Source organism: Aspergillus sydowii, assembly GCF_001890705.1.
Source record: "Aspergillus sydowii CBS 593.65 unplaced genomic scaffold ASPSYscaffold_1, whole genome shotgun sequence".
NCBI classification, from domain to species: Eukaryota; Fungi; Ascomycota; class Eurotiomycetes; order Eurotiales; family Aspergillaceae; genus Aspergillus; species Aspergillus sydowii.
This window is the reverse complement of record NW_024467859.1, coordinates 3,930,375-3,955,303: the sequence shown is the minus strand read 5'-3', so window position 1 is coordinate 3,955,303 and position 24,929 is coordinate 3,930,375. Positions and strand designations below refer to the sequence as shown.

The following is a 24,929-nucleotide window of genomic DNA, read 5'->3' as shown; positions in this document are numbered from 1 at the left end:
GTCCACTGTACCAACTGTTCCGACCATGAACTTGAACTCAGGAGATGAATATGTCAACCGTCCCATATCAAAATTGGAGCACATTATTCTGCATATTTATATACACGATTTGCTGTATATACTGGTAACCGAGAAACTATCCATCAAAGACTGGTTCTGGTCCACTTCACTTCTTCAGTTCCGCCATAATGATTCCCTGTACAAATTAGCAAGCTAACATCTGGTTGAAGAAGGTAACGTACCTGCCCATCACCCGGAGGATAAAAGAACTTTGCGTCAAAGCCCGTCTCATCCAGCAGCCGTCGCCAGTGCCCCTCTGAGCGCTCAAGGCTATTGAGGAAGACCATCATCTCCCAGTCCCACATCGCCGAGAGCATCGGACAATCCTTTTCAGGGAGGATGAACTCTTCGATAATCAGTACCGAATGTCCAGGTGTCATAGCTTCACGGATCTGGTTCAGGATCTTCAGGCTGTCGTTGTCTGACCAGTCATGCAGGATAAACTTCATATAGTACACTCGTGCACCTTTCCAATAGCCAAATCAGCCATAATCCATGACAATGAAGAGCTTCATACCTTTCACAGGCTGGGGCTTGAACAAATCAAACGCAATCTTCTCAGCCTGCAGTCCATCCACGCTCTGCTCAACGACATGTTCCAAATCCTCCAGGACAAACCGCCCTCTCGCCTGCGGGAACTTCTCCCTGAAACTCCTGATATCATGTCCCCTCCCCCCTGCCACATCCACCAGGAAAACGTCCTCATCGCTGCCAGTGAACGTGTTGATCAGCTGCTCCTCGACAGGGAACCACTCCACCCACGGCGGCCGACTGCCCCGATCGCCCTCCATGAAACTATGTGTGATATCCAACCGCTCCTCGCTCTTCGCGACCCAGTCCCAGAGTGACCCTTTGCTATTCGTCGCGTACTGCCACGGTCCGGACGTGCTGCCTTCAATGAAGTTGTACTCGTGGTTGCGCAGGAACTCGGGGATCTTTGCGACGGTGGGCATGCCGAAGTCGTAGCTGCAGGATAGCAGAAATGTCAGTCAGACTGGAATATCATGAATCAGCTTAAAAGGTGCATACGGACATGAATTTCACCATGGCTATACTGAATCGGTCGGTCATTTGGTGCGTCATGCGAGTGGCACTGTACACATGGACATCGTCTTCTGTGATGTATTCGATTCCGGCCAGAATGCGGAGGACACGCTCTTCGCAACTCACATACAGTATTAGACCAGACGTGGAATAGATAGGGCTTGGATAAACGCACCGGTAATCAAGGGGCTTGCATTTTTCACAGCAGCCAGCTCTTGCAAAGTTACAGGTCCAGAGGCTTTACTGAGGGTTGAGAAGATCTCCAGATCAATTCCCATGCGTACGCACATGGCCTGGGTGGGCTAATGGAATCTGGTTAGAGATGCAGTCGATATGATGGTGGAGTTCGTACTGAATAGACCAAGTGGTAGACGTTGTCTTTGGGTCCGTGGAGAGCGCGAACCAGTTCCTGGGCTGCTTTGAGTGCTGCGAGTCGGTCCTTTTCTGTGTGCCCGTCTTGAAATGTTCCAACGGACTGGTTTACCTTGTCGACGAGACTGCCCACGCGGTCGTGCTTGTTGGCGCCGTTTTTATAGGAACCGTTGGCGGCACCATTGGAATGAGCGCCGTTGGCATGAGTACCGTTTGACTGTGTCATTTCTGTGCTTTAGGATAGTTATATATGAGACGCTGAACGGGGGCGCAGTTGGTATTTTAATATTAGGGAGAGGGGAGGGCGACGGTGATATCTGGTATCAGTTTAGGAGACGCTCCAGCCAGCCGGCATTATTCGATTCCAACCCCTGGGTGGCCGGGACCCATGCATCGAAAAGAAGATGGACTACCTCCAATGCAGGCGTTGACTGTCATAACCCAAAGAGGCAGGAGATAGGGCACCGACAGGCTGGTACCGACGTGGAGGGGATGGTGTGATGGCGCGTATGCGAACTAAATGCAACGGCGGCCCTTGTAGCGTTGGCTCTGGCAGGGGTATTCACACCATGGAAGACGAGATGTTTCACTACCTCTCTTGCCAGGCGAGATGACAGGTAAGGTTTGTCATCGTACTAATGCCGTAGCGCCCTGCCATATAATGTCTTCGACGAGGTGCTTCGGTGCGATGGGAGCCTGTGTATGCGCACCATGGTGGAAGACCAGTCTGCAAGTATCACTGCAGCTTCGTGGACGCTGGGGCCTGTGTCGACTATTGTCGTTGGGCTTCGACTGTATACCAGGCTTGTGCTGACCAGGCTCCCTGGGTGGGATGACTTCTTCATCGGGCTGTCTCTGGTAACCTATCGTGATACTGCGAAAATGGCGACAAGTAGCTGACGAGGACTAGGCAAGTGCATTGGTCTGTTCGTCGCTCGCACAGGTGGCTGTCTCGTATGGCCTGGGAATGCACACCAGCGATATAGCCACTCCAGAGGACAAAGTCAACGCAGCAAAATACACAGTCATCGCGCCCAACTTCTCCGTCGTCAGCACTACCACCGGCAAGATATCAGTCGCCATCTTCCTGATCCGTTTGATGGGCCAGTCGGCCAAGTCGTGGCAGCGGTGGTTTCTATACATTCTCACTGTGGTGTCTATTGCCTGGAACGTATTCGCCATCGTCGTTATTATAGGCTTCTGTCGGCCTGCGAAGAAGATATGGCTTCCTGACACCGAGGGGTCGTGCTTCTCGCTCCAGCTACAGCTTATTGGGGGCACTTCCCAAGCAGCCTTCAATGCCTTTGCAGACCTGGCGCTGGCAATCTTCCCCGTGGTCATATTCTACCGCATCCAGCTGCCTACTTTCAAGAAGGTTGGCATCGTTGCCATTTTAGGCGCAGGCGTATTGTATGTCCCTCGCTCTCAGACTTGACTATATCTAACAGCACAGCGCGGCCGCCGCAACACTGGTGAAGTGCATACTGTTGAAGAACTTGCCAGAGCACGCCGATATAACATGTTTGTGCCCTGTTTACTGTGAGATCACAGAGTCTAACTGACAATCTAGGGTCCTGGGCCCCAATCACTACATGGTACTCGTGAGTCTCTGCATGACCCCGTATCCGACTTCACTAATCAGGCACAGTGTTGAGGTATGAGGTTATGTCTCCATTCAATCCAAACCAGTCTGATATCTTGAGAAGATGTGCGTGATCATCATCTGCGCCACCCTGCCAACTCTCCCTCAATGCTACACGGCCATAACCCACAAACGCCAAACATACTACAACTCTTCAAATTATACCTCCAGCAAACCCACGAGCAAGAAGCCCCCCATCCGTCTACAGTGCATGCCCGACGCCTCACTATTCGACACAGCGGCAGTGGGCCGCGAGGGAAGTCAGGAGAATATCCTATGTCCGGGTCCAATGGACATTACGAAGACGACGGAGGTTCAAGTCGTCCAGCAGAGGCGGGAGTCCGGAGATGCGAGGGCAGATGCAAGGGACAATCCGGCCCCGGCGTATTTCCCACGGGAGAGTCCAAGTCCGTTTCAGAGCTCGCGATAATCGACAGCCCCTGTTCGTGGCCAATTCCAGTGTTGGCCATGGGCGTGGTCCGGTTGGTTGAAGAGGGTGGCGTTCAGGGGAGTTTCTATGTAGGATATAACAATTATAGCTGTCGCGATGCAAATCATTGAAAGCATTCATATATTGGTATTCATTTAGACATCGTCCCCATTTATTTTCCAATGTCCGTGTGGGTTCCCAGCCATGCCCTAATGCACTGCGGCGCAGACCCCCCAGCGGCCCGGACGGGACGACGAGACAACGGCGCAGCACTACTGCAGCCTCATCACGCACCGTTGCCGGCTATAAGCTGTTGACTGTTGGGACTTTTGGGAGGGACAGGGGTTCGCCACGGAAAAGTAGGCGACTTTCCAGTTTCCTGAACTACGTGCTGCTAGATCTGCAGGCTTGTTCGGATTAGGTGGATTGTCACCCGTCACCCGTCTGTCTAGACTCTAGACTCGTGCTGGACTCATTACGCCTCGTACCTTGGTAGAAGAGCCTGGAGATCTTCTTGGGAATAGTTTCTGCCTACTTCCAGACTCATTGGATGGGATCCAGCAAGACTGTTTTATCCGCGAATAGCCTAAATTCTGACCGGTACCCGGTGTACGTGTCACCCAGAGCCCTCCAAGAAGCGTATGAGATTCTATAACTACCCGGTCATTTTTGTCTTTAAGCTACGTTGGTTGTGCATTACGGGACATGAGTACAAGTGTGCATGTTTATCCACTGTCATTTAGGAAGTTTTTTTGGTATTTATATCCTTTTCCCATAAGTAATCACACCTTGCCGCGGTCAAATGAACATCGAGTATACAAGGCCTGGTATATTTGTATAGTTGCCGTTGCTTGCAAAGACAGGTGTATATATAGTCAATAAATATAACAATTCTTCTTTCGGAAGGCTGGGGCACCTGGAGGCGTTTGCCCCTGGCTCTGATCTTACAGCCTCTGGACTGTTACTTCCGGATTGACTTCAGGTGAATGGCTGAAAATTCTCTGGACCCCATTACACCTGACAAAGGTATGAAGAGACGGCGATTATAACGATGACTGACGCAGGATGGATGGCCCTCCTATACACACTTAGAAACCGCGAGGTCAGGAATACCGCTCAATCAACTCCTCAAGTTCGCCTTTCCACATCGTCGCATTGGCACTGTCCTTATCAGCGTTGGCCGTGGGGTCCACGGCAAATCCCGCATCAGTCGAGTAGAACCCCAAGAACGGAGAAGTGTCGACAAAGTCGCACAGTTCGAGGTCGTGGCATCTTCGACACACCAGGACCATCACGTCAGACCGCCCGCTTTGCTTGAATCTCTTCCTGCATCCACTGCAGCACATGGGGTATCGGAGGTCCTCTTCGCTAGCTCTTGCCTTGGCCGCCTGTCTGAATACGGATAGCGCTGCGTCACCGTTGTTCAGATATATGAGGCATTTGGCGAGCTTGTAAAAGTCGCTTGTTTGTCCGTCCAGGATCCGTGTCCCGAAACGGACCACGCTGTCTTTGAGTGTGAACATGCGCGTTTCAAGATTCGTGCGTCGGTAAATAACATCGCAGGACCGCACCATTGTATTCAGCATTGTCCCATCTCCCGATGCCCAATCGAATGGTGTGCGGCCGTAAAAGTCCAACCGCAGGGGGTCGGCGCCGCGAGCCAGAAGATACTCGGCAATTTCGGGGTGCTTGTTTGCGACGGCCGAATGCAGTGGTGAATACCCTTCCCAGTGACTGTTGATGTCAACTCCTCTTTCGACCAACAGTTCCACCAGAGCCATATGGCCAGCCTCTACCGCCATTTCTAGTACTGTGCGACCGCTCTGTGATCTCACAAGAGGATCGATACCAGCCTTATCGTGTCTGCTGAGAAGTGCCTTGAAAATGGAGGGGTTTCCGGAGAGCGTTGCAAAGTGCAAGGGTATCCGATCGTCACGATCTCTCACAGAGATGTCGGCGCCGGTATTAAGAAGCATGGACAGAATCACACCAGAGGTATGGGATGCAGCAAGATGCAGAGGGGTTCTCCCTTGACTGTCCCTTACTGAGACATCAGCTCCGTATTGGAGAAACAGAGAAGCGGCTGAAACGTTGGACACTGCGACCGCCAGCAGTAACGGGGTATTGCCTTGGTCGTCAGCAATTGACAGCGACGCACCGGCCGATAGGAAAGTTTCAAGCAGGTCATGCCTCTTCAAGCGGACCAACGTGTGTAGTGCCGTAGACCCATCTCGCCCTCTGACATTTACGTCCGCGCCGAGGTCAAGTAGGAGGTGTATGACATCCGGGGGAGTAAATTCCTCCAAAGCGATCTGCAGCGGTGTCCGACCGTCCCTGGTAGGCTGGACTAGGTCTTTTCCGTATTTCTGGTACAGACGAACCGTGAGACTATTCACAGGCTGAGCTGCAGACATCATAGCCGAGAATTTCTTCCCAGCGGCGTGTGTATCGGCCCCGGAGTCGAGCAGGAACTGCGCAACGTCGTCGGGAGAAACGTCGTTCTGCGAGACTGCCTCTCGCCGTTTCTCCTCGTACGTCGGATCGGCTCGAGCCGCGATAAGCAGTTGGACCGCATCTTTGTGCCCGTTCTGCGCAGCAACTACCAACGGATGCGTGGACCTGCGGTGAACCGGAGGAACCTTGGCCCCATAATCGAGCAACAACCGGATTATCTCACAGTTCCCGGCGCGTGCGGCCTGATAAATCAAGTCATGGTCGCCCGCGATATCCAGCCACCCTTTGCCAGTAGCATCCCCTGCAGACGGAGCACCGCTGGTCGCATTATCCAGCATGAACCGTACCAATCGAGGATGGCCAAAATAGACCGCCCTTGAAAGCGCCCGTTTGTAATCCAACCGCTCAGTCGGAGTATTTGTGTTTGTAACCTCCAATAACAAGCGCACTGTATCCAGGTGGCCGTGCTCAGCGGCCGGAATCAAAGGGACATCGCCATTCCTTGTGAGCTGTGTCGGGTTTGCACCAGCGTCGAGGAGCATCCGCGCGATCTCGGTGTGGCCCTTTTGGACGGCATAGTGGAATGGGGACAGGCCGTCAACGAGCGATGTGGCGTCTGCGCCGGCGTCCAAGAGCTTCTGCACGGTCGCGGCCCGACCATTTTCGGCTGCCCATGTCAGCGGCGATTTCCGTTGACCGCGTCGGCGGAAGGTGTAATTGGTAGCGAGGCGATAGAATCGGGAATGAAGGAGACTGGCGAGGTAGCGCGAGGAGCGAAGGAGGGCGTTGAGGTCGTGGACGTCGAGGGGTTCGGCGATGGCGAGGATGATCTCGGCGGGCAGCTGGACGAGCGATCTCAACGAGTTTCCAAAGGCCATGCTGTACCTGACGGCCAGGAAATAGGCTTGGGGGTTGCGACGGCACGACGAGACAGACTCACATTTTGTCGAGGAAGAAGAAGAAGAAGAGGGAGAGAATGAAGGGAAAACGTGGGGAGAACGAGGGGGTGCTAATTATAGCCTTATTATTAAGGCACGATATCATATCATATAACTAAGATATGTAACAACATAACAATAGTTATAATTGTACACTTATATAATCTATTTATATGGTACTGACATTTGACTCGATTGTCCACAGCTACTGACACAAGATTATGAACATCACACCTGTGCTATACGCCAGCTACATAATGCTGCTGGTAGAAGGCCGCTGCCCCATTGCCAGCAATCCTGCCAAAGACAGCGCATTCAAGCAATGACGAGCCTCCAAGACGGTTCTGGCCATGAAGTCCGCCAGTCACTTCGCCTGCAGCCCAAAGACCGCGTATTGGCTCGCCCTGCTCGTCGAGGACCTGAGCATCGTCATTGAACAGCACGCCGCCCATAGTAAAATGCAGGACTGGCGTGACCTTTCCCACATATGCAACAGACTCGGGCTTCACATCGGTCAGTGTCCAATTTCCAAAGGATTCCTGGCCATATGGATCTTCCTTCTTGCCAGAGACCACGTCGGCATATTCCTGCACGGTGCTGACGACCGCCTGCCCTAACTCCCCCATGGTTGTCTTGCGCATGAGACCCTTCCAAAGATAGAACTGCATATGCGAGTCCAGGGCAGACGCGGCACCTTGGTCTAATAGCAGGGTAACGTCCCATTGTCGAAGGTCTGTCTCCAAGGTTGAAGCAGATTTGGTGACAGCGTCTGTGATGTGCTCTCTCGTCTGCAGCTCATTGACGAACCTCGCACCGTTATTCAACAGCAGTATTCCACCCTCACCTCGCAGGGCCTCTGCAGCAAGGAACTTCACTGTTGCCGACTGATCCTTCTCGTCCAGAAATCCCGTCGGGTGGACCTGGATCTGCTCCATATCAACCAACCTCGCACCAACATCAACCAGCAATGGCTGAGACCCTTGTCTCGCTTCATTCGTGGATGGGAGCCCAGCTAAATCTGGTCGGTATTTGAATACCATTCCACGAACATCACCAGCAAATCCTCCACTGGCAAAGACAACCGGTCCACGGAGAATTCGGGCTTCCTCTTCATCACCAACATACTCAACCCCCACAACCTCCTTCGCCTCCTTCAACACCTTCGTGACGCGCGACTTCGTCCGGATCTCAGCAAATGGATTGTTCTTTAACCCTTCCAATAAAGCCCCAACAATCGAAGCCCCCGGTGGCTTCCCCCCAGCCCCGCGATGCGTCCTCGGCTTCGAATGCCCACCCAGCTGCGCAACTTTACTAAGATCCACCCCCATCTCATCAGAAAGCCAGTAAACCGCATCCCCGGAGCCCCTAGTAACAGTCGAAATTAACTTCTCACGGCGCACTAGATCCTCCGCGGTGGCCGTCAAAAGCAGCTTCCCGGCTGACCGGACGGTGTCGTCGTAGAAATAGTCATCTGGGACGGGCTGGAATCTGGTCGGAGCCCCGTTTATCCCGGAGGATGCCTTGATGCTATTCCCTCCTGGCTTTTCTGCGCGGTCGAGCAGGATTACGGGGATGTTGTGCGTTGTTAGTTGGGTTGCGGCGGAGAGCCCGGCCAGGCCGGTGCCGACTACGATGACGTGTGCTTGCGGGTTGGAGAGCGGTGCTCGATTCAAACACGAGGGCATTTTGAACAAGCTCCTCATAAATATCAGTTGTCTGGCCATTGGGGATGTTAAAGGGGAGGAGAGGGATATATTTAAGTGCTGGTTGCGGGGATATGGTCTGACGCGGCGAGTCAGCCCACTCTCGGCTCACGGTTGTTATTGTTGCACGACATGGTTCGGTCACCGAATGTTTAGCGTATATACCCCGGCTAATCCTGTTATCTGTTTCTCTGGTGGGTTTGTGTTTGTATTTGTGTAACAGTCGACAGGGCTGAACTTGATCTGTGTTCGAGGCGACTGCTATACTCAGCCCTACAAAGTCAAGCAATGTGTGGAGATACATGATGAGACCAGGCAGTATTTAAAAGCATAAGACCCAACTAATCTACCCGCTCGCTGTCTGTTCCTGCTTCACTTGGTGATATCTCTCAGCCAGGACCTCACAAGCACCCCATATCCTCCGCCGATTCGCAAGAGCCAACCACGCCCTCATACCATATCTCGGTCTCGTCACTTCATCGAGATAGATGTAGAGCCCTTTGTAGTTAACACTGGAATCCCCATACCCTTCCAGAAACTGCTCCCACTCCCAGCCCCAGATCCACGGCATATGGCGATGAAGGCGGCGTTTCCAGAACTCCGAGTACCGCGTGCGCGCATGCATAATCCAAGAGGCACTCAGCAGTGCGGCGAGAGACTTTCCTGGGAGGTAATCCAAGATCATATCGCTGATCTCCTGGGGTAAGAGGTTGAATGGGTCGTTTTGCACTTTGCTGCTGAGATCGAGGCTGGTTTTGGCTTGATCCTCCGTTGCTTTGCAGAACCTCTTTACCTCGCGACGATCAAGGTCAGAGATAATTGACGGGTTTGTTACAGAGTACTAAACAGATGAGTTGTTGTTTAGCAGGGGTGGATGCTGAGATTCAATAAATAGATGGAACACGAACCTCTTCGCCTGGAACGGACTGCCAGTCTTGGTCGCTGCCTGTGATATCACCGTATGGAAGATTGAGAGTACAGTACGCCTTACCCTGGGACATGGCGTCGTAAAGTGCCTTTTTATCAAGCTCGTCGTAGGCTGGATGTCCGAGTATAATCCGACACAGAATGTCCATACAGCCCCAGTGGAAGGGGAGCACGAGGGTCCCACCGGCTGGACCGTAATAACTAGACAAGACGATGTTTAGTGTATAGAATTGGCAGGCACCGGAGACTTCTGCTCCTACCAGTATACCTCCGGGTCTTCCCTTGGTGTGTCCGGGTCTATGACAAGTCAGGACGGAGTGCTGAACAAGGGTGCGAGAGTCGATACATACCATCGCGAGGAGAGATTGTGGCTGAATTCTTCATAGTAACTAACAGTTAGCCATCACTACCGCTATACCCACTCGATATACCTACGCAGTCATCATAGTCCAGATCCGAAATAAAATATCTGGGATATCTAGTTAGAACTGGATAGGTAGTTAGTTACACACTCTGAGAGCATACATACCTCGGAGCATCAGGGCCAGCACCAGAACCAAAATAATGCATTCCAAGCGCTCCAAGAAGATGAAGCCAGTAAAGGCCGTCCCGGTCTAACAGCTCAGGGTCATACGACGCTCGTTCGCTCTCATCATCATCATCTTCCTCCGCTATCCCGGAATCTGTCTCGGGCATCCTCCGCAGCCGCTCCTCCTTTTCCTCTTCTTCTTCATCTTCGGTCTCGTAGTAGCAAGAGTGCCCCCTGCTTCGCCAGTAGATGCACCTGGCGACGCGTGCGCGTCGACGCCTCAGCGCCTCGGGTTTCTTCGATCCGAGTTCGTAGCTGCCCAGTGAGCAGGAACATAGGGCGCAGTAGCAGTGGAAAGTGGCCATTTTCGCCGTATGCACGACAGACTTGGACGACGGAGTAATAAAAAACTTTGAGAAGAGGGGCAGGCTCTCGGGGGAAAGTCTCGCGTCAGCCTCGTATTCATCTGCGTTCGCGTTCTTCCCTATCTCTACCATTTATATTCTTTATTCGTTTCGAGCCCCACCACCGCTTTATACTTGATTAACGGAATATATAATAAAAGAAGTATTGAACTGTATGTTTATAAACTTTTCAATCTCAAATATCTAAGATAGGCCTGGTTTATTTTCAATATTTTACTGAAAAACACGCTAAAACGTGAAAGTAGATAGCGGCGTTAAGTGTTTTATGATGAGTTTTGAATATTGACAGCATAAACAACAAATTAGCTCTTTGTATTTTTACCTTGGAAATGGTTATATAATGGAAAGTTATATATATTATATCAGAGTGTGACCTGCGCCCATGTGGAAAAGTCCTATCTATGCAGCTTCTCACACAGAGAGAATAATTTTCCCACGGCCTGTCAACCGTCCATTCGCACGGTCATACGCTTCACGGGCTTTCGCAAGAGGATAAGAATCTAGTACAAACACCTGGAGGAGCCCCAAGTTCGCAAACTCTGCCAGGGCGTTTAAACTGGCAGCTCCCCCCTCTACGATGAAGAACAATGCTTTGATTCCCTCTCGTCGAATCCCGCGCTTGGTGTGTTCTTCGACGAAATTGAAGCTGCTTGAGTCGACTGTAATCAGCGATCCACCTGCTTTGATACAGGCCCAGGCATCCGCTAGTGGTTGCCCTCCAACGGTGTCGATGACAATGTCGTAGACTTCTTTCTGGTCCTCTGTCTGCAGAGCTGCATATTCAATGGTATCATCTGCACCCAGCCCACGCAGAAACTCGGCGTTGCGCTCATTCGAACTCGTCGCAGCCGTGACATGGAGCCCGGCGAGTCTGGCGAGTTGGACGATGTAAGCACCCACGGCACCTCCTGCTCCTGTGATAAGGACTTTCTTCGCTTCATTTCTCGGATTGTGTCCTCGCGAATTTTGAACGGCCGCATCTCTCTCCGGAACTGGCACGCCGGCATGAACGAAGAGCGCCTCGTACGCCGTCATCCCACTCAGCGGCAGGGCGGCGGCGTCTTTCCAGGCTAACTTGGCTGGTTTCAACGAGACTTCGTTCTCAGTCGCAATAGCGTACTCTGCCCATGCCCCTGGACGGTCAGCAGCGAGCATGCCAAAGACCTCGTCGCCAGGTTTGAACTTGGAGTTTTGTTCGTCGAAGACCTCGACGACTGTGCCGGAGAGGTCGTTTCCGGAGATGAGGTAGTCATGGCTGTATGTTTCGGGCCATGTCAGGGTGTCGCGGATTATGGTCGATGCTTTGTTTCTAATGAGCATTTCGCCGGCCTTGGATGGCTTGGGGATTGGGACTGTGTCGAGGTGCAGGGCTGACGAGGGGGCGGGGTTGGAGGGGCTGTACGGAGGGCCAGCCTGGGCTGGATGAAGGCGGATTGCTTGCATTTTCTTTGGACTGGATTATGTATGAATGGATATATGAGAATGGAAGTGGGAGATTTATAGTTGGAGATGAATTGTTTAAGATCTGGTAGCCGACAATAGGCTATCTCGCGTTCTCCACTGTGATGACGTGCTTGTATAACCGGGCCCTCCTATAACTACACCAAGTTCTCCAACCATTTATTAAACTAGCGACATTGCGTGATCAGAGCTTAATCCAACGCCCCATCCACTCATGCACAATCTGCTTTGCTTCATCCACCAACCCCAGATCTAGGAGCAGCTGCGTCGTCCCACGCACCGCCGAGTCAAGTGCCGAGAAGATCCAGGCGTGCGTATAGCTTGTATGCTCGCCAATAAAGATTGTCTTGAACTCCGTCTGGTAGTAAGCAGGGAGGTACAGCTCCTGCTGCCCGACAAAGGGTGATGCCCAGGCGCCTGCTTGGTGTTCGTCTGTCTCCCAGCATTGGCGGTTATAAATTCCTGGCAGCGATGTTAGTCAAAGAGCCAGAATGTGTATGGGCACAGTGAATACCAGTGAACTGCTCAGCAGCTATATGTCCGTGGAAGTCCACCATTGCGCGTTGGACAATACCCACATAATCCTCCGGACTCAGTGCCGCGATAGACCGCGCTGGTGTACCGCTCGTATACGATGCCAGGACAACGCCAGGCCCTGTTCCGTTCATATTGAACGAAGGGTAGCAGATACTTCCAACACCAGGGACATCCACCGCGCCGCACCCGCCAAAGATGGGCTTCTCCTGATGCTCCCAGAAGCGGGTCTCGTACAGCAGAGACAGTTTGCACGCCGGGCTGTAGTTCAAGGACTCGATCGCCCGCGAAAGCAGAGACGAGTACCGGGGGAGGTCCCATAGACGGACCTTGCTGAATGGTGCAGCCACAATGGCGTAGTCATATTCTTCGCTTTGGGGGTCCATCTGCAGCGGATCGTCCCTCCAGTTCACGGCGATCTTTTCGGTCGTCTCGTTGTATGCCAGCCCAGTGATCTTCCTACCAAACGTTGCCTTGTTTCCAACATGCGGATAGAATGCCCTGGGCAGAGACTCGAGACCCTTGTCGATAGTGCGCCATTCACTTGCGGAGAAGTAGACGTTGTCGTATATATCGCTCCAAATTGGACTTCCGCCAGAGCCAGCGACATAATCGGTAATGTTGGCATCATATCCGAGCGCGTATCGCAAGTAGCCTGCCTCAGACCAGTGGAACAGCCCGTGCTCGACCGCAGTCTTGTGCGCCTGGAAGATGTTCTCCGCAATGTCCTTCATAGACAGTCCATCCACATCAACATAATCATCATACCCCTTCTCCGCCGCGTCAATAGCAGTCTGATTCGACGCAGCAGCGGTATATACAAGCCCCGGATCCTCCTCCACCTCGCCCTTCGTCGGAATCCTCCCATGAACCCGATTCCCACCACTATCAGCTGGAACATTATCATTATTCTGCACAAAGGGAATAAACTCAACCCTCAACTCCGGATTCCGCTCCCGATTCAACCCATTCAGCACGTCCCCCAGCTGAAACACCATCTTATGATCCTGGATCTCCAGCGTCTCATTCTTTTCAGGGTAGTGCAGACTCACAGGGAACCGCATCGGTCCCATCTCCTGGTACTGGTACTCCTCAGGCCTGGAACCATTAAGATACTGCGTGCGAATTCGCCCGCCCAACCGCTGCGACGACTCATGGATATGCCAGTTCTGCATCCCCACCGACGAGAGCAGCAGCGAGGTCATAAGACCTGCCATCCCGCCACCTATAATCGCAACGGATGCGTTCGTTGCTGCCGCCACGGCGGTCCTGCCTGGTTCTTTGCCGCGCATGTATGCGATGCCGTCGAACCAGGGGCCTGTGGCGTCGGCGTAGTTTGCTATGGAGAGGGGTTGCCGGCGTTCGACGGGCCTGGAGATTGTGATTGGAGGGGAACGGGCCATGAGGGCTCCTGTTTCGGGTGAAAACGCGTGTAGGCAGTGCTGGTGCGGTGCGTCTGGGGGTGTTATCCAGACGAGACGTTCTGGGTGCGCATTGCGTTTCACAGTTAGTCGGCCGAGGGAATGATGGTGTGTGCTATCTGTTGTAGTCTCGCAGTCACCGTAGACGATGTGGAGGTCTCCATTGAAGTCTGGGTCGAGGAAGTCGAGGTGGATGTTGTGCAGTGAGTCGGCCGTTACTTCTGGCGTGGTGAACCTGAGGATTTCGAGTGATTGTTGGTGGATGCTTAAGCTTAGAGCTGCTTTGAATAGACAAAGGCCTAGACTGAGATGCCTAAAGGGAGACTTCATTGTGTACTTGATATACTATATCCTCCATTTTACCTGATCTGCGCCTATTTAAGCAAACACCCGCTACCTCAATATATAATGAGACCTAGATAACACTGAATATTTACGTAAAGTCTTGCATGAGGCCTTGACATTGATATCCGGATCATGGTCGTATTGCCATCGGCCTGGTCTGTCTTGGCCGTTAGCCTCTCCTTGCACCTGCTCAGCGTGGTAAGGCGCATCCCAGATTCCAATGCCGCTGATATCGGAATTACTTATCAGTAGCTCCATGGAAACAGCCTAGTGGCTCGTATGATCCCTCGATAAGGTTGTCGAGTTAGGGCGTGCCTTTATCTTTGTTGCAAGATAAGAGCATCAGACTTGGAGTAGATATCGGTGGAAGTGCCCAATAACATGACTCCACTGTATTAAATAGATTAAGCTCAGGAATACTCGAGAGCACTACGAACTATTCTGACTGTCCCCATTCTCGTCCTCCTCATCTTCGTCGTCAGAGCTTAAACGGGGGACCACTCCCTCCACCGTCTCTGTAAGCCCCTCACCCTGTCGGAGCGTATATCTTGCTGTAAACCGGCTTTCGAACTTGACATACTTTGGCTCCCAGTCTATCCTGCTCCGGTAGGAGCTGCCAGTCCAAAGTGTCACTGTGGACAGAGAGGAACCGGCCTCTTTACGGCGGTCGAATATGTCCTGTCCGATACTCTGTGCTGTCTCGGCGTTGATCACTGGCGCAATGGGCTGCCGGATATCTTTGAGTCCAATCTCAAAATGAATAGAGAGGTGTCTCAGATATTTACACCCGGTTACTACAGCCTCAAGAGCCTTCTCATTCTGTAAAGCGTTAGAACGGATCCCTCCTTGCGGAATGCAAATCCATGCTCCAGCTTACCAGTTTACCATTTCCTCGCTGGATATCGAACCCCAGTGAGGACAGCCTCGGACATTGTCTATCAAGGTACATCATATCCGCCGCGGGAAGCACAGTCCTCCTCTCATCAGCCTCACCATCATGCTGGGGCTCGTCTTCATGCAAGCAAAGCGTAGACAGACCCCTATGCTGCCCAACAGCCGAAACACTACATATAACCCCCTTCACCTCTAGGACTTCCAGACCATCAAAGGAACCAAGAAGCGTCTCTAGTCCAATTCGAGCCTCGTCCCCACCGATGATCCCATGGTACGTGAAGACCCTCAGTGTCTTGAGAGACGTCGCATACCCCGCGAACCGAGGAAGTACAGACCAGCAAGGGGACGGTCCAACGGTGAGAGAAGACAGTTTATCCCACTGGACATTATCTTGCCAGACGCTCGCTTCCCCGTCCTTCATCACGTACCCGTCCAGGGTGAGGTCTTCCAACGGCGGGAATTCCTCGTCGCCCTCGAGGGAGAAGGTCAAGTATATGCCGACCAGGCGGGGGCGTCTCATGCGGCCGTTGTATTCATCCAACACCGTGATGCTCAGCGAGCGAAGATTCGGACAGCTGAAGACTAGGTTCTGGAATTTGAGCAGGCCGTTGTCCTTGGGGTAGGACCGGGGGTCTCCCGCGACTTGTAGGCTGGATATGCAGCGGAGTGGCGACGAGTCGGTGGACAACAGGCGTTCTTTGTATCCATGCATTTTCAGGTGAAGCTCTGGCCTGTTGCTGTGGGCACAGAGGGCGCGAACTACATTATCTGTCTGTAGCTCTGGGATATCGGTTGTGACGCGGCGAAGGTTGGGCAGCGAGGTGAGCAGCTTCGAGAAATAGTCGTCCTGCCGCAGGTGATTGACGAATGCTTCGTCTAGCGATACAAGTGCGCTTGACGGTCGGAGGAGAGTTACTTCCTGGACCAGGTTCCTGAGGCGTTGGTGTTCCTTGCTTTTAAGCCATGATAACAGATGCCAGTGGCCCCGTTGTTCGGACGGGGAGAGTTGGCTCTGTTCGATGGGTGTTTCAACCGGCCAATATAGCCCTGGCTTCAGGATGATCGATCGGTAAAGAACTCGGGTTGCGACGGCCTTGCATACCCTCGAGACAAGGCAGAGGCTCAGCAGGTCGTCTGTGCCGACGTGCTCGACAACTTCGCTCCATGCATCTAGGGTTAAGCCTTGTCTTGTCATGTTCTACCAGAGGAACTGGGTAAACAGCAAGTCAGTATTGAACGAGCTGATCGACCAAGGACTAAATATCCAGGAGTGTTGCCTGGATGCGCTGTGTACCTGTTCTGAAGAGCGTCAGACTCCGATGCGGCAATACGAACGACGCGAGGAGAAGTCAATCTTAACTGGATGTATATTAGCGCAATAATTAGTTTGGTGAATCTATCATATCTATCTAGTTATGGTTTTATTACTTTTGAACACGCGAGCTACGAACAAACCGGTATGAAGACAGGATTTGTATGCATCTAAACAGCAACGAGAATCTTCCTGCTCTGCACCAGCCGAGCCATGAGAAGGAATACACTCCCAACAATCAAACTCACGCCAGAGTAAATGGACAGTGACAGGTAGCCGTATTTCTCAGATAGCTCGCCGCTAATGGGCGTGCTCGCCATTGCACTGTCAATGTCAGCACTACTCATAATCTCAAGATAGGACAAGACATACGAAAAAGAAGACGCAGCGAATATTGTCCCGACGGCAAGACCGAGTGTTTGCGGCGTTGCAATTTGTACAGCGCATACTTGTTGGAGAGAAAGAATCGCCTTACTTGTTAGTATACTTTACCACAGCTATCACGGTTAAAACTGGGAGATGAGATGACTTACTCCAGAAGTAAAGCCATACGCAGCAGCGAAGACGACCAAGCCTGCAACAGATGTGACTTTTGTCCAGCAGAGCGCAATAACCCCAGACAGAAAGGTAAAGAGCAAGCAAAAGTTGAACCGGCCGTATTTATCTGCTACCATCCCGGGTAAAATTCGGCCAAACATCGACGCGCCGTTGAGGATTGATACACTGTAGAAGGCCAGGTCGTCGGAGAAGCCCATGGCCGAGGCGTATGATGTGATGAAGAAGAAAGGTGCGAACATACCAAAGTAGATGGTGAAGAATGCTAGACAGAGTAGGCGCATCTCGGTCTTTTTCAGGATAGAAAAGTCCGGCCTGCGATTCTTTTCCTTGCTCTGATGAGGCTTTGCTGATTCCCTGTCTGGTGTCTGGTCAAGAGGAGGTCGACAGCAGATACAAGCAACAGCAAGTAAAGGGATCATGATGAAGCCGACAATACGCATGGTCCAGCCAAACCCGACACTCTCGTTCTTCAGGAGCTCGTTGATCACGATGGGCCAGATGACGCCCCCGAGTGAAGAGCCCGCAATGACAATGCCCATTGCAGCACCCCGTTTGACTTTGATATACTGGCCGACAACGGCTACCGATGGCGCGACCAAAAGCGACATGAACATGCCCATTGAAACCGCCTGGGCGAGCAGGAATTGGTAGAACCTGTGGCACAGCGAAGCCATCATGATCGAGAACACGCTCCCTGCGGATCCAACACATAGCATCATCTGCCTCATTAGTATCGATTCCTCATTCAAACGTTTTATACGTACTCTAGGCCCTGAGATATCCATCACTGGTCCAGATATGGCCGACCCGAAGAAGATGAAGAAGATACTGACGCCGCCTAGCCATGCCACGGTCGAGCCGGACTCGTTGGCGAGCTGGTGCTTCAGATAGTATTCCTGGAAGACGCCGTACGAGTTGATGAAGCCGACAGAGCAGAAAACAGCCATGCAGGCACCGACGATGACGGACCATGCTCGCGCCCTATTTCGTCAGTAAATGTAATAACATTGCATGGTGACATACGTATACTCCGTAGGTTTTGGGTCGGAATCTGTAGACATTCTAAATTGTGACAGTCGTTTTCTTTTTTCTTCCTGTCCGTAGCAGTATAAACTTCTCTGGAATTCCTCATGGTGACTGTCATTTTATAGTGTTGTTGGGCATGTCCGGAGAGTCCGCGGAGAGTCCGGCGTTGTTAAATTCGGCCATCACAACATTTCCTTTCCTTCACACACAACTATGAAGCGAAAAGGCGCCCCGGACAGTCCGGTGCCCACCAAGCGCAATCCCAGACAGGATCCGGTGTCCTGCGAGTTCTGTCGCAAGAAGAAACTCAAATGCGACCGGCAGCAGCCCTGCAGCAGCTGTCTGGCCCGTCGCTTGCAGTGCTCTTTTCGCACCAACCAGCCTCCTATCCACGAGCAAAATGGCACCAAACCAGCACATCCGGCCTGGTCGCAGCCCCCGGAGAGTCCTCAGCCGGATATTCCTGGGCCGACGCCTCCAGGTCCGGGGCTCGTCGGCAGCAAGGAGTCGCTGGCGACCGCAGACTGGCTCGAGCACATTCACATGGGCGACCGCGTCCCAGCAGCAGTCTCGCCCCAGCTCAGGGCCGAAATCAACGAGAAACGACTGGGATACGACCAAGTCAGTGATGCTGCGCGTGTCTTGTTCTCGATCACCTCGCAGTCCTGGACGCCGAACCAGAATCCAGCCACAGTCGACCTGATCCAGTTTCTTCCTGCCGAGTCCGACTCGCTGGCGCTGTTCAGTTACTTCTGTCGCTATATCAGCTACCTGTACCACATCATCACCCCCCATGTCATCGAGGCCCAGATAGACGAGGTGTATCGCTGCGTGGAGCGCAGGGCACCCGTGAACCGGAGCTACCTGGCGCTTGTCTTTGCCGTCACTGGGTCTTCGCTCTTCCTGCAGTGCTCGATACAGTCGTCGCGCCACGCAGCAATGTGCAGCCAGCGGTTCTCGTTCCTGACCGGCGCTGCTCTGACCCAGGCAGACTATAAATCGTATCCAACGGTCGAGGGTCTCCAGGCGGCGCTGATCATCTTTCACAACATCTCACACATCCACTGCTGCACTGCTGTCAGTGGGTTCTTCAGTATCGGTTCGATCATCGACCAGGCAAAGAGCATGCTGCTGCATCGAGTTGATACGCCGCAGTCGCGAGAGGAGAGGAAGGAAAGTACAGTAGTGTTGGAGACAAAACGACGATTATGGTGGGACATCGCGTCATTCGACTGGTATGTGCAGTCTTTCTTTCAGGCAATCGCAGTCTACTAACCTGCCAGGTGTCTGGGCTTCCTGAGCGGGCCTCAGGAGTGGACATATCTGGTCAATCCAGCCTTCATGTACACAAACAGACCTGGCAACATCGACGACATGGAAATGACCAACAGCGCAATCTCACAGCCCAGCACAACGCCCACAGCCATGTCCTTCTTCCTCGAGCGCCTCAAACTCGCCGAGACATGCCGCTGCATCGTCGACACCATCTCGGCCGCGCAACTCACCGGCACAGAAGCCGAGTACTCCAAGATCCTCGACCTCGACCGGAAGATCCAGGAAGCGCAGGCCCAGTCCCCCGATTTCCTTCGTCTCGACCCAAGTTTCCGCCGCCGCTATGCTGCTCTGTATGAGGAACGCCCCACTATAGCCTGGCAGGCATGCATCCTGCAGCAGGCCTGGTACTCCCGTCTCTGCCGTCTGCACCGGCCCTTCTTCATCCGTGGGGCGCGCGATCCGACCTATTCCTATTCGTACATGACCGGCCTCAGCGCGGCTCGCAAGGTACTCGAGATCAAGCGCCTCATGGACGAGCAGGAGCCGCGGTTCTCGCCGTCCAGCTCGGTGATCTGGTCCATAATGCACCACGTCTTCATGGCGGCCGTCATGCTGCTGCTCGATGTATGCTACAATAATGACGACATCCTCGCCGACAAACGCAAGGAAGAGGTCCTCGACGCTTGCAGGATGCTCAGCAAGGCCCAGCAATCGTCGGCACTAGTGAAAGAGGGAATCGACGCCATGATGGGCGTCCTACAGGCCAACTACAACAGAAGCGGAAACACTTTGTCTACCAATTCGGGAATAGTTTCTGGGGTCGATGCATTGGATTCCCAGACGCTCGCCCCGCCTGTGGTGGTGGAGGAGGAGGAGGAAGAGCCTATGCATGCCTCGTCGTTCATCGACCCGTCAGCACCACCGGACAGAATCCGCTCCCAGGAGGACAGAGACCTAGAGGCAATCTGGTCTGAGCTGATTGGCAACGGTGGAAATATGGATTTTGACGCGGAGGACTGGACGGGCTTATTCTCTAATCTTACACGAGGTACTCAACCTCCTAGGTAGACAGCGGCATATACTTAGCATGATGAGGTAAATCCCCGACTGGAAATTACTCAAGCATCGGAGAAAGGTTAAACAATGCACCAAGGAGTATCACCTCATGCCATCAGTTCACGTCCAGCTCCGTGCATCCACCTGCTGCAGATGGGTGGGTGGGGGACCCCATCCACTATTCGGTTTACTTCCTCCGACTTCTCGACAAGTTCCAAATCGGAAGTGCACTGATGCGAACTGGAGTATATCCCGCTTCCCTGAATAGAAACAGTCCTTGCGGCGAATCGCTCACTGCCCAGACCTCGTCCCGGGGCACCTGCTGCTATTCCTGTCTTCCTGCTGAGATAGCCTCGAGACGTGGCTGTTCCGCGCTTGATACACCAGATAGCGTCGTTTACCGCGTTTTTCCCGACTTTATACCTCGTTGACTGTTGACCAGTCGCGACCTTACCCGTTGAAACTTGATAGCTCATCCTGCATTATCCGGACAAACGGCACAGGGCTGGGCTGTACGTTCCGAACTGAGTAACTCGTAGTGAGACCTGCAGAGGTGATACAGCCCGAAGGAAAGTTCCAAACTGGCTAGACTGGGATTGATTCCTCGGAAGATACTCGATATTCAAAGTATTCGCTCGCACTGTTACCCATGTTTAGAAAGGGACGACCCATGCTCGCCATGGAACTGACTCGCCGTGGCAAAGTATTAGCGAGGGCTATATATAGTGTTATTTCAAAACAAAACATCCATGGATCCAAGATACATAGACCCATAACTGTAACCGAAGCCATAACCGTCTGGGTAGTACTCCAGGGGTACTGTGCAGGCCTCTCTAAGGCTCTAATGCAGGAACTCGCCTACCGAGCCATCCGGTGCCGCGCCAGTCTAGGGACGGTATACTTGGCGGCGATCTGAAACCACCAGGGGGCAATCGAATTTTTGTGGGGAGCTAGCTGCAGACGGTGGCTTTTGATGGCTCGAACGCCCCAAAATAGGCTGTTTCAGGTGGGACTGTGATTGATATGGGCGAGTCCCCTTTTACTAGGAGGGGGGATTTGCCCTAACTGGGGGGCTGGGGGATTGCTTGGTTGTACTACCAGCGTGCTTGCTTTCAAGTCCCTACTATTCTCAATGGAAACCTTGACCTCGAAAATTAGTTTATCTAGTCCGAGTTAGTTGGAGCTCTCCTGCTAGCTCGCAAGTGATACATTTGGTTACACCTTGAGACAAGCTGCGACCTGCCGCGACGGCCTGTTGGTCAGTCCATCAGCGCGAAGTCTGGACTCGGGGTCATGAATCATGGTTCGAACTTCTTCAGGAACCGGCCAATATTTGATCAAACTATTCCTCCGTGAAAGCCGGAGCTGCTGGCGATCATGGCTCCTTCAGGGCCTCCGTTCCTGGCCCTTTGTCGCACCATTCCGCCTAGCCCGTTTCCTAGTAAAACACGCCATACTTTGTTAGGAAAATCCATACCACTTTAGACCAGATGAGACCGCGCTTAGTAGGGCTTCGGTGCCAAGCGATCGAGCTATCCGCTTTCTGGTATATTGTGGACTATACTGGTGCTGGTATACAGCTCAGTCTCAGGTTCGTGCATCCCCACAGCACCCATGATGGAGGCAAAACACGCTACAACGTGAACTTGGCCGAGCATTAAGACACAAACACAGTTAGACAGGCGTCTCTATTCCCGCCTGTGTCTGTTGGTCCGGCCGTCTATATAAACTTCGTTGATCTCGCTGTCTTCTGTCTGCAATCCAGCACACCTCAACTTCCCTTCTCCGACAGCTTCTTCTTTATCCTTCTCTTCTTCTCTTCCTCCTTATCCTCTTCAATCGTTATATATATTCCTTCGTTACTTATCAACCCTTCTATACTCCCCCCACAACTCTCGTTACGTTACGTTACTTAATCACCCAACATGAGAGTAGGAGTCGCACTCACCCTCTTCGCCTGCGCCCTCAGCGCCCCCACCAGACGCGATGACGAGCTCGCCAACCTCGACGTCAGCTCAATCAAGTCCCTCGAGGCCCTTGAAGCCGTCAAGCCCTTCCACAAGCCCCGCACCTTTATCGGCGGCGGCGGCGGCGCTGACGCCGGCGTCAGTGGCTCTGCTGAACTCGGTGGCTCTGCTGGTGTAGGTGGCTCCGCTGGTGCTGGTGCCGGCGCCGGTGCTGGCGCTGGTGCTGGTGTTGGAGGATCTGCTGGCCTCGGAGGCTCTGCTGAGCTCGGTGGTCATGCTGGTCTAGGTGGCTCCGCTGGTGCCGGCGCTGGCGCTGGCGCTGGCCTTGGAGGCTCTGCTGGCCTTGGAGGCTCTGCTGAACTCGGCGGTCATGCTGGCCTTGGTGGCTCCGCTGGTGGCTCCGCTGGTGCCGGTGCTGGCGCTGGCCTTGGAGGATCTGCTGGCCTTGGAGGATCTGCTGGCCTTGGAGGATCTGCTGGCCTTGGAGGCTCTGCTGAGCTCGGTGGTCATGCTGGTCTTGGTGGCTCCGCTGGAGCTGGCGGTAGTGCCGGCATTGGAGGCTCTGCTGGCCTCGGTGGCCACGCTGGCATTGGTGGTTCAGCTGGTCTTGGTGGCTCAGCTGGTGCTGGTGCTGGTGCTGGTGCTGGTGGCCATGCCGGCGCGGGTCTCAATGGCTCTGCTGGCATTGGCGGACATCTTGGTGGTGGTGCTGGCATTGGCGGCAGTGGCCACCTCGGTGGTGGTCTTGGAGGTTCTGCTGGCATTGGCGGCCATCTTGGCGGTGGTGCTGGTATTGGAGGATCTGGCGGCGCTGGTGTCGGTGGATCTGCCAGCGGTGAAGGTGGCGCCGAGGGTGAAGCCGGTGGTGAAGCTGGTGGTGAAGCTGGTGGTGAAGCTGGTGCTGGTGGTGAAGCTGGTGCTGGTGGTGAAGCTGGCGCTGGAGGATCTGGATCTGCCGGTGGCTCTGCTGGTGTCGGTGGATCTGGTGAAGCTGGTATTGGAGGATCTGGTGAAGCTGGTGGTTCTGCTGGTGCCGGTGGATCTGGCGAAGCTGGCGGCTCTGCAGGCATTGGAGGCTCCGGCGGTGCTGATATTGGAGGATCTGGTTCCGCTGGTGGCTCTGTCGGCATTGGTGGCTCTGGAGGTGCTGGAGGCTCCGGCGGCGCTGGCGGTTCTGGTGAAGCTGGTGGCTCCGCTGGTGTTGGAGGTTCTGCCGGTGGTGAAGCCGGTGGTGAAGCCGGCGCTGGAGGATCTGGATCTGCCGGTGGCTCTGCTGGTATCGGTGGCTCTGGCGGTGCTGGAGGCTCTGCTGGTGCTGGTGGTTCCGGCGAAGCTGGCGGCTCTGTTGGTATTGGAGGCTCCGGCGGTGCTGGTGCTGGTGCTGGTGGATCTGGATCTGCTGGTGGTTCCGCTGGTGTTGGGGGCTCTGCTGGTGCTGAAGGCTCTGTTGGTGCTGGCGGTGATGCTGGCGCTGGTGGTTCTGGCGAAGCTGGAGGATCTGCTGGTGCCGGTGGAGATGCCGGTGCGGGTGGCTCCGGCGAGACTGGCGTGTCCCCTACTACTGGTGGCTCTGGTGATGCTGGTGCTGGCGGTGATGCTGGCGCTGGTGGCGAAGCTGGTGCTGGTGCTGGTGGTGAAGCCGGTGGTGAAGCTGGTGGTGAAGCTGGCGCTGGTGGCGAAGCTGGTGCTGGTGCTGATGCCGGTGCTGGTGGTGAAGCCGGTGGTGAAGCTGGCGCTGGTGGTGACACCGGTGCTGGAGCGAGCGGCGAAGGTGAAGCCTGCGGCTGTGAAGACATTCAAGGCACTCCCACCACTTTCTCGACCTCATTCTCGACCAGCTGGAGCTGGCCTACCAAGGCTTAAGCGTCCTCAAATTATGGCGTTGGCAGCTTCCTCAATGGTATGTTCCTCTCTTCCAATACCCCGATGCAAGCCTTAACTCTAACAGACATGATATAGCAGGCTGGCCATGCTTTGAAGCACTCGAGATGTATAACGCAACTCTCATATAATTCCCAACGGAGTCTTGATAACCACCGCGGGACATGGTCTTTCTGAAAAGAATTTGGAATATATAGTGAACTGCTATGCTTATTCCACACAATCCTTATCTGTATTGCGATATTTTATCATACATGTTACATACCACCACTGTTTAAACATAATTTGCATATTTGTGGCTAGCTAGAGTACAAGGGAATATCAGTCATTTATTCACCTTGAAGCATAATCAATTTATTCAAACTCTACCAATATTTCAATCTCTGAACTTTTGAAAGCTCTTTCCCTTCACCGTTCTAGTATATATCGAATGCATTAACCGAGACGGACGACTTTTCGCGTAGTAATACTCGGTTCGACTTAGGCCACGAGCTGTCCCTCCGTAACCAACAACACCTCTCGAGATACATGTCGCAATTATAATGACTGTTCGATTCTGGTTATTACAGAGTCATTTCTATGGTTATAATTCCCGTCCCCTTGGTACAAAAGTGGTTGACTGTAAAACAGTTCTCTAACTCGCACTCAGTATATATATAAACAGTAATCAGAGTC

General features: G+C 53.3%; 12 protein-coding genes across 12 annotated transcripts; 4 read left to right on the top strand and 8 right to left on the bottom strand.

The window, feature by feature from the left end:
• Positions 1-166: 166 nt before the first annotated feature.
• ASPSYDRAFT_84774 (uncharacterized protein) lies at positions 167-1,702 on the bottom strand (the record flags this gene model as incomplete). The annotated part of the gene is made up of 6 exons (XM_040851411.1): positions 167-196; positions 243-526; positions 578-1,026; positions 1,094-1,217; positions 1,280-1,406; positions 1,457-1,702. The coding sequence occupies 6 exons, from the start codon at positions 1,700-1,702 to the stop codon at positions 167-169; spliced, it is 1,260 nt and encodes a 419-aa protein (XP_040708587.1).
• Positions 1,703-2,187: 485 nt separating this feature from the next.
• ASPSYDRAFT_138640 (uncharacterized protein) lies at positions 2,188-2,911 on the top strand (the record flags this gene model as incomplete). Its single annotated transcript, XM_040840859.1, has 2 exons — positions 2,188-2,334; positions 2,387-2,911. The coding sequence occupies 2 exons, from the start codon at positions 2,188-2,190 to the stop codon at positions 2,909-2,911; spliced, it is 672 nt and encodes a 223-aa protein (XP_040708586.1).
• Positions 2,912-3,045: 134 nt separating this feature from the next.
• ASPSYDRAFT_344030 (uncharacterized protein) lies at positions 3,046-3,966 on the top strand. Its single transcript, XM_040845237.1, has 2 exons — positions 3,046-3,077; positions 3,125-3,966. The coding sequence occupies exon 2, from the start codon at positions 3,227-3,229 to the stop codon at positions 3,677-3,679; it is 453 nt and encodes a 150-aa protein (XP_040708585.1). The 5' UTR covers positions 3,046-3,077; positions 3,125-3,226; the 3' UTR covers positions 3,680-3,966.
• A 1,634-nt stretch (positions 3,967-5,600) lies between these two features.
• On the bottom strand, positions 5,601-6,290 carry ASPSYDRAFT_39529 (ankyrin repeat domain-containing protein; the record flags this gene model as incomplete). The annotated part of the gene is made up of 1 exon (XM_040845918.1): positions 5,601-6,290. A coding segment is annotated over exon 1 (362 nt), but the record flags the coding sequence as incomplete, so codon positions are not given.
• Positions 6,291-7,030: 740 nt separating this feature from the next.
• frdA (putative FAD dependent oxidoreductase) lies at positions 7,031-8,666 on the bottom strand. Its single transcript, XM_040845917.1, has one exon. It carries the CDS (start codon positions 8,623-8,625, stop codon positions 7,180-7,182), a length of 1,446 nt encoding a protein of 481 aa, XP_040708583.1. The 5' UTR covers positions 8,626-8,666; the 3' UTR covers positions 7,031-7,179.
• Positions 8,667-8,808: 142 nt separating this feature from the next.
• Positions 8,809-10,506, bottom strand: ASPSYDRAFT_39523 (uncharacterized protein). The gene is made up of 6 exons (XM_040845916.1): positions 10,100-10,506; positions 10,006-10,039; positions 9,921-9,948; positions 9,831-9,867; positions 9,552-9,771; positions 8,809-9,484 (listed from the first exon to the last, which is right to left on the bottom strand). The coding sequence occupies exons 1-6, from the start codon at positions 10,462-10,464 to the stop codon at positions 8,990-8,992; spliced, it is 1,179 nt and encodes a 392-aa protein (XP_040708582.1). The 5' UTR covers positions 10,465-10,506; the 3' UTR covers positions 8,809-8,989.
• Positions 10,507-10,935: 429 nt separating this feature from the next.
• On the bottom strand, positions 10,936-11,967 carry ASPSYDRAFT_54196 (NADP-dependent oxidoreductase; the record flags this gene model as incomplete). Its single annotated transcript, XM_040848813.1, has 1 exon — positions 10,936-11,967. The coding sequence occupies one exon, from the start codon at positions 11,965-11,967 to the stop codon at positions 10,936-10,938; it is 1,032 nt and encodes a 343-aa protein (XP_040708581.1).
• A 202-nt stretch (positions 11,968-12,169) lies between these two features.
• On the bottom strand, positions 12,170-14,270 carry ASPSYDRAFT_140934 (flavin monoamine oxidase family protein; the record flags this gene model as incomplete). The annotated part of the gene is made up of 2 exons (XM_040841090.1): positions 12,170-12,447; positions 12,500-14,270. The coding sequence occupies 2 exons, from the start codon at positions 14,268-14,270 to the stop codon at positions 12,170-12,172; spliced, it is 2,049 nt and encodes a 682-aa protein (XP_040708580.1).
• A 434-nt stretch (positions 14,271-14,704) lies between these two features.
• Positions 14,705-16,624, bottom strand: ASPSYDRAFT_39519 (uncharacterized protein). The gene has a single exon (XM_040845915.1). The coding sequence runs from the start codon at positions 16,372-16,374 to the stop codon at positions 15,115-15,117; it is 1,260 nt and encodes a 419-aa protein (XP_040708579.1). The 5' UTR covers positions 16,375-16,624; the 3' UTR covers positions 14,705-15,114.
• Positions 16,625-16,661: 37 nt separating this feature from the next.
• Positions 16,662-18,110, bottom strand: ASPSYDRAFT_84766 (MCT family MFS transporter; the record flags this gene model as incomplete). The annotated part of the gene is made up of 5 exons (XM_040851408.1): positions 16,662-16,815; positions 16,864-16,961; positions 17,025-17,768; positions 17,814-18,030; positions 18,073-18,110. 5 exons carry the CDS (start codon positions 18,108-18,110, stop codon positions 16,662-16,664), a joined length of 1,251 nt encoding a protein of 416 aa, XP_040708578.1.
• A 178-nt stretch (positions 18,111-18,288) lies between these two features.
• On the top strand, positions 18,289-20,418 carry ASPSYDRAFT_84765 (Zn(II)2Cys6 transcription factor; the record flags this gene model as incomplete). The annotated part of the gene is made up of 2 exons (XM_040851407.1): positions 18,289-19,310; positions 19,359-20,418. 2 exons carry the CDS (start codon positions 18,289-18,291, stop codon positions 20,416-20,418), a joined length of 2,082 nt encoding a protein of 693 aa, XP_040708577.1.
• A 1,502-nt stretch (positions 20,419-21,920) lies between these two features.
• ASPSYDRAFT_39517 (uncharacterized protein) lies at positions 21,921-24,626 on the top strand. Its single transcript, XM_040845914.1, has 2 exons — positions 21,921-24,273; positions 24,333-24,626. The coding sequence occupies exon 1, from the start codon at positions 22,332-22,334 to the stop codon at positions 24,234-24,236; it is 1,905 nt and encodes a 634-aa protein (XP_040708576.1). The 5' UTR covers positions 21,921-22,331; the 3' UTR covers positions 24,237-24,273; positions 24,333-24,626.
• Positions 24,627-24,929: the final 303 nt, after the last annotated feature.

Bases quoted from the DNA above. Each gene is read 5' to 3' on its own strand.
- ASPSYDRAFT_344030 (XM_040845237.1), top strand. From the start codon at position 3,227: ATGCTACACGGCCATAACCCACAAACGCCAAACATACTACAACTCTTC.
- frdA (XM_040845917.1), bottom strand. From the start codon at position 8,625: ATGCCCTCGTGTTTGAATCGAGCACCGCTCTCCAACCCGCAAGCACAC.
- ASPSYDRAFT_39519 (XM_040845915.1), bottom strand. From the start codon at position 16,374: ATGACAAGACAAGGCTTAACCCTAGATGCATGGAGCGAAGTTGTCGAG.
- ASPSYDRAFT_39523 (XM_040845916.1), bottom strand. From the start codon at position 10,464: ATGGCCACTTTCCACTGCTACTGCGCCCTATGTTCCTGCTCACTGGGC. The intron at 10,040-10,099 runs GTATGTATGCTC...TAGATATCCCAG, and splicing joins GCTGGCCCTGATGCTCCGAG to ATATTTTATTTCGGATCTGG. The intron at 9,868-9,920 runs GTATGTATCGAC...GACTTGTCATAG, and splicing joins CACAATCTCTCCTCGCGATG to ACCCGGACACACCAAGGGAA.
- ASPSYDRAFT_39517 (XM_040845914.1), top strand. From the start codon at position 22,332: ATGAGAGTAGGAGTCGCACTCACCCTCTTCGCCTGCGCCCTCAGCGCC.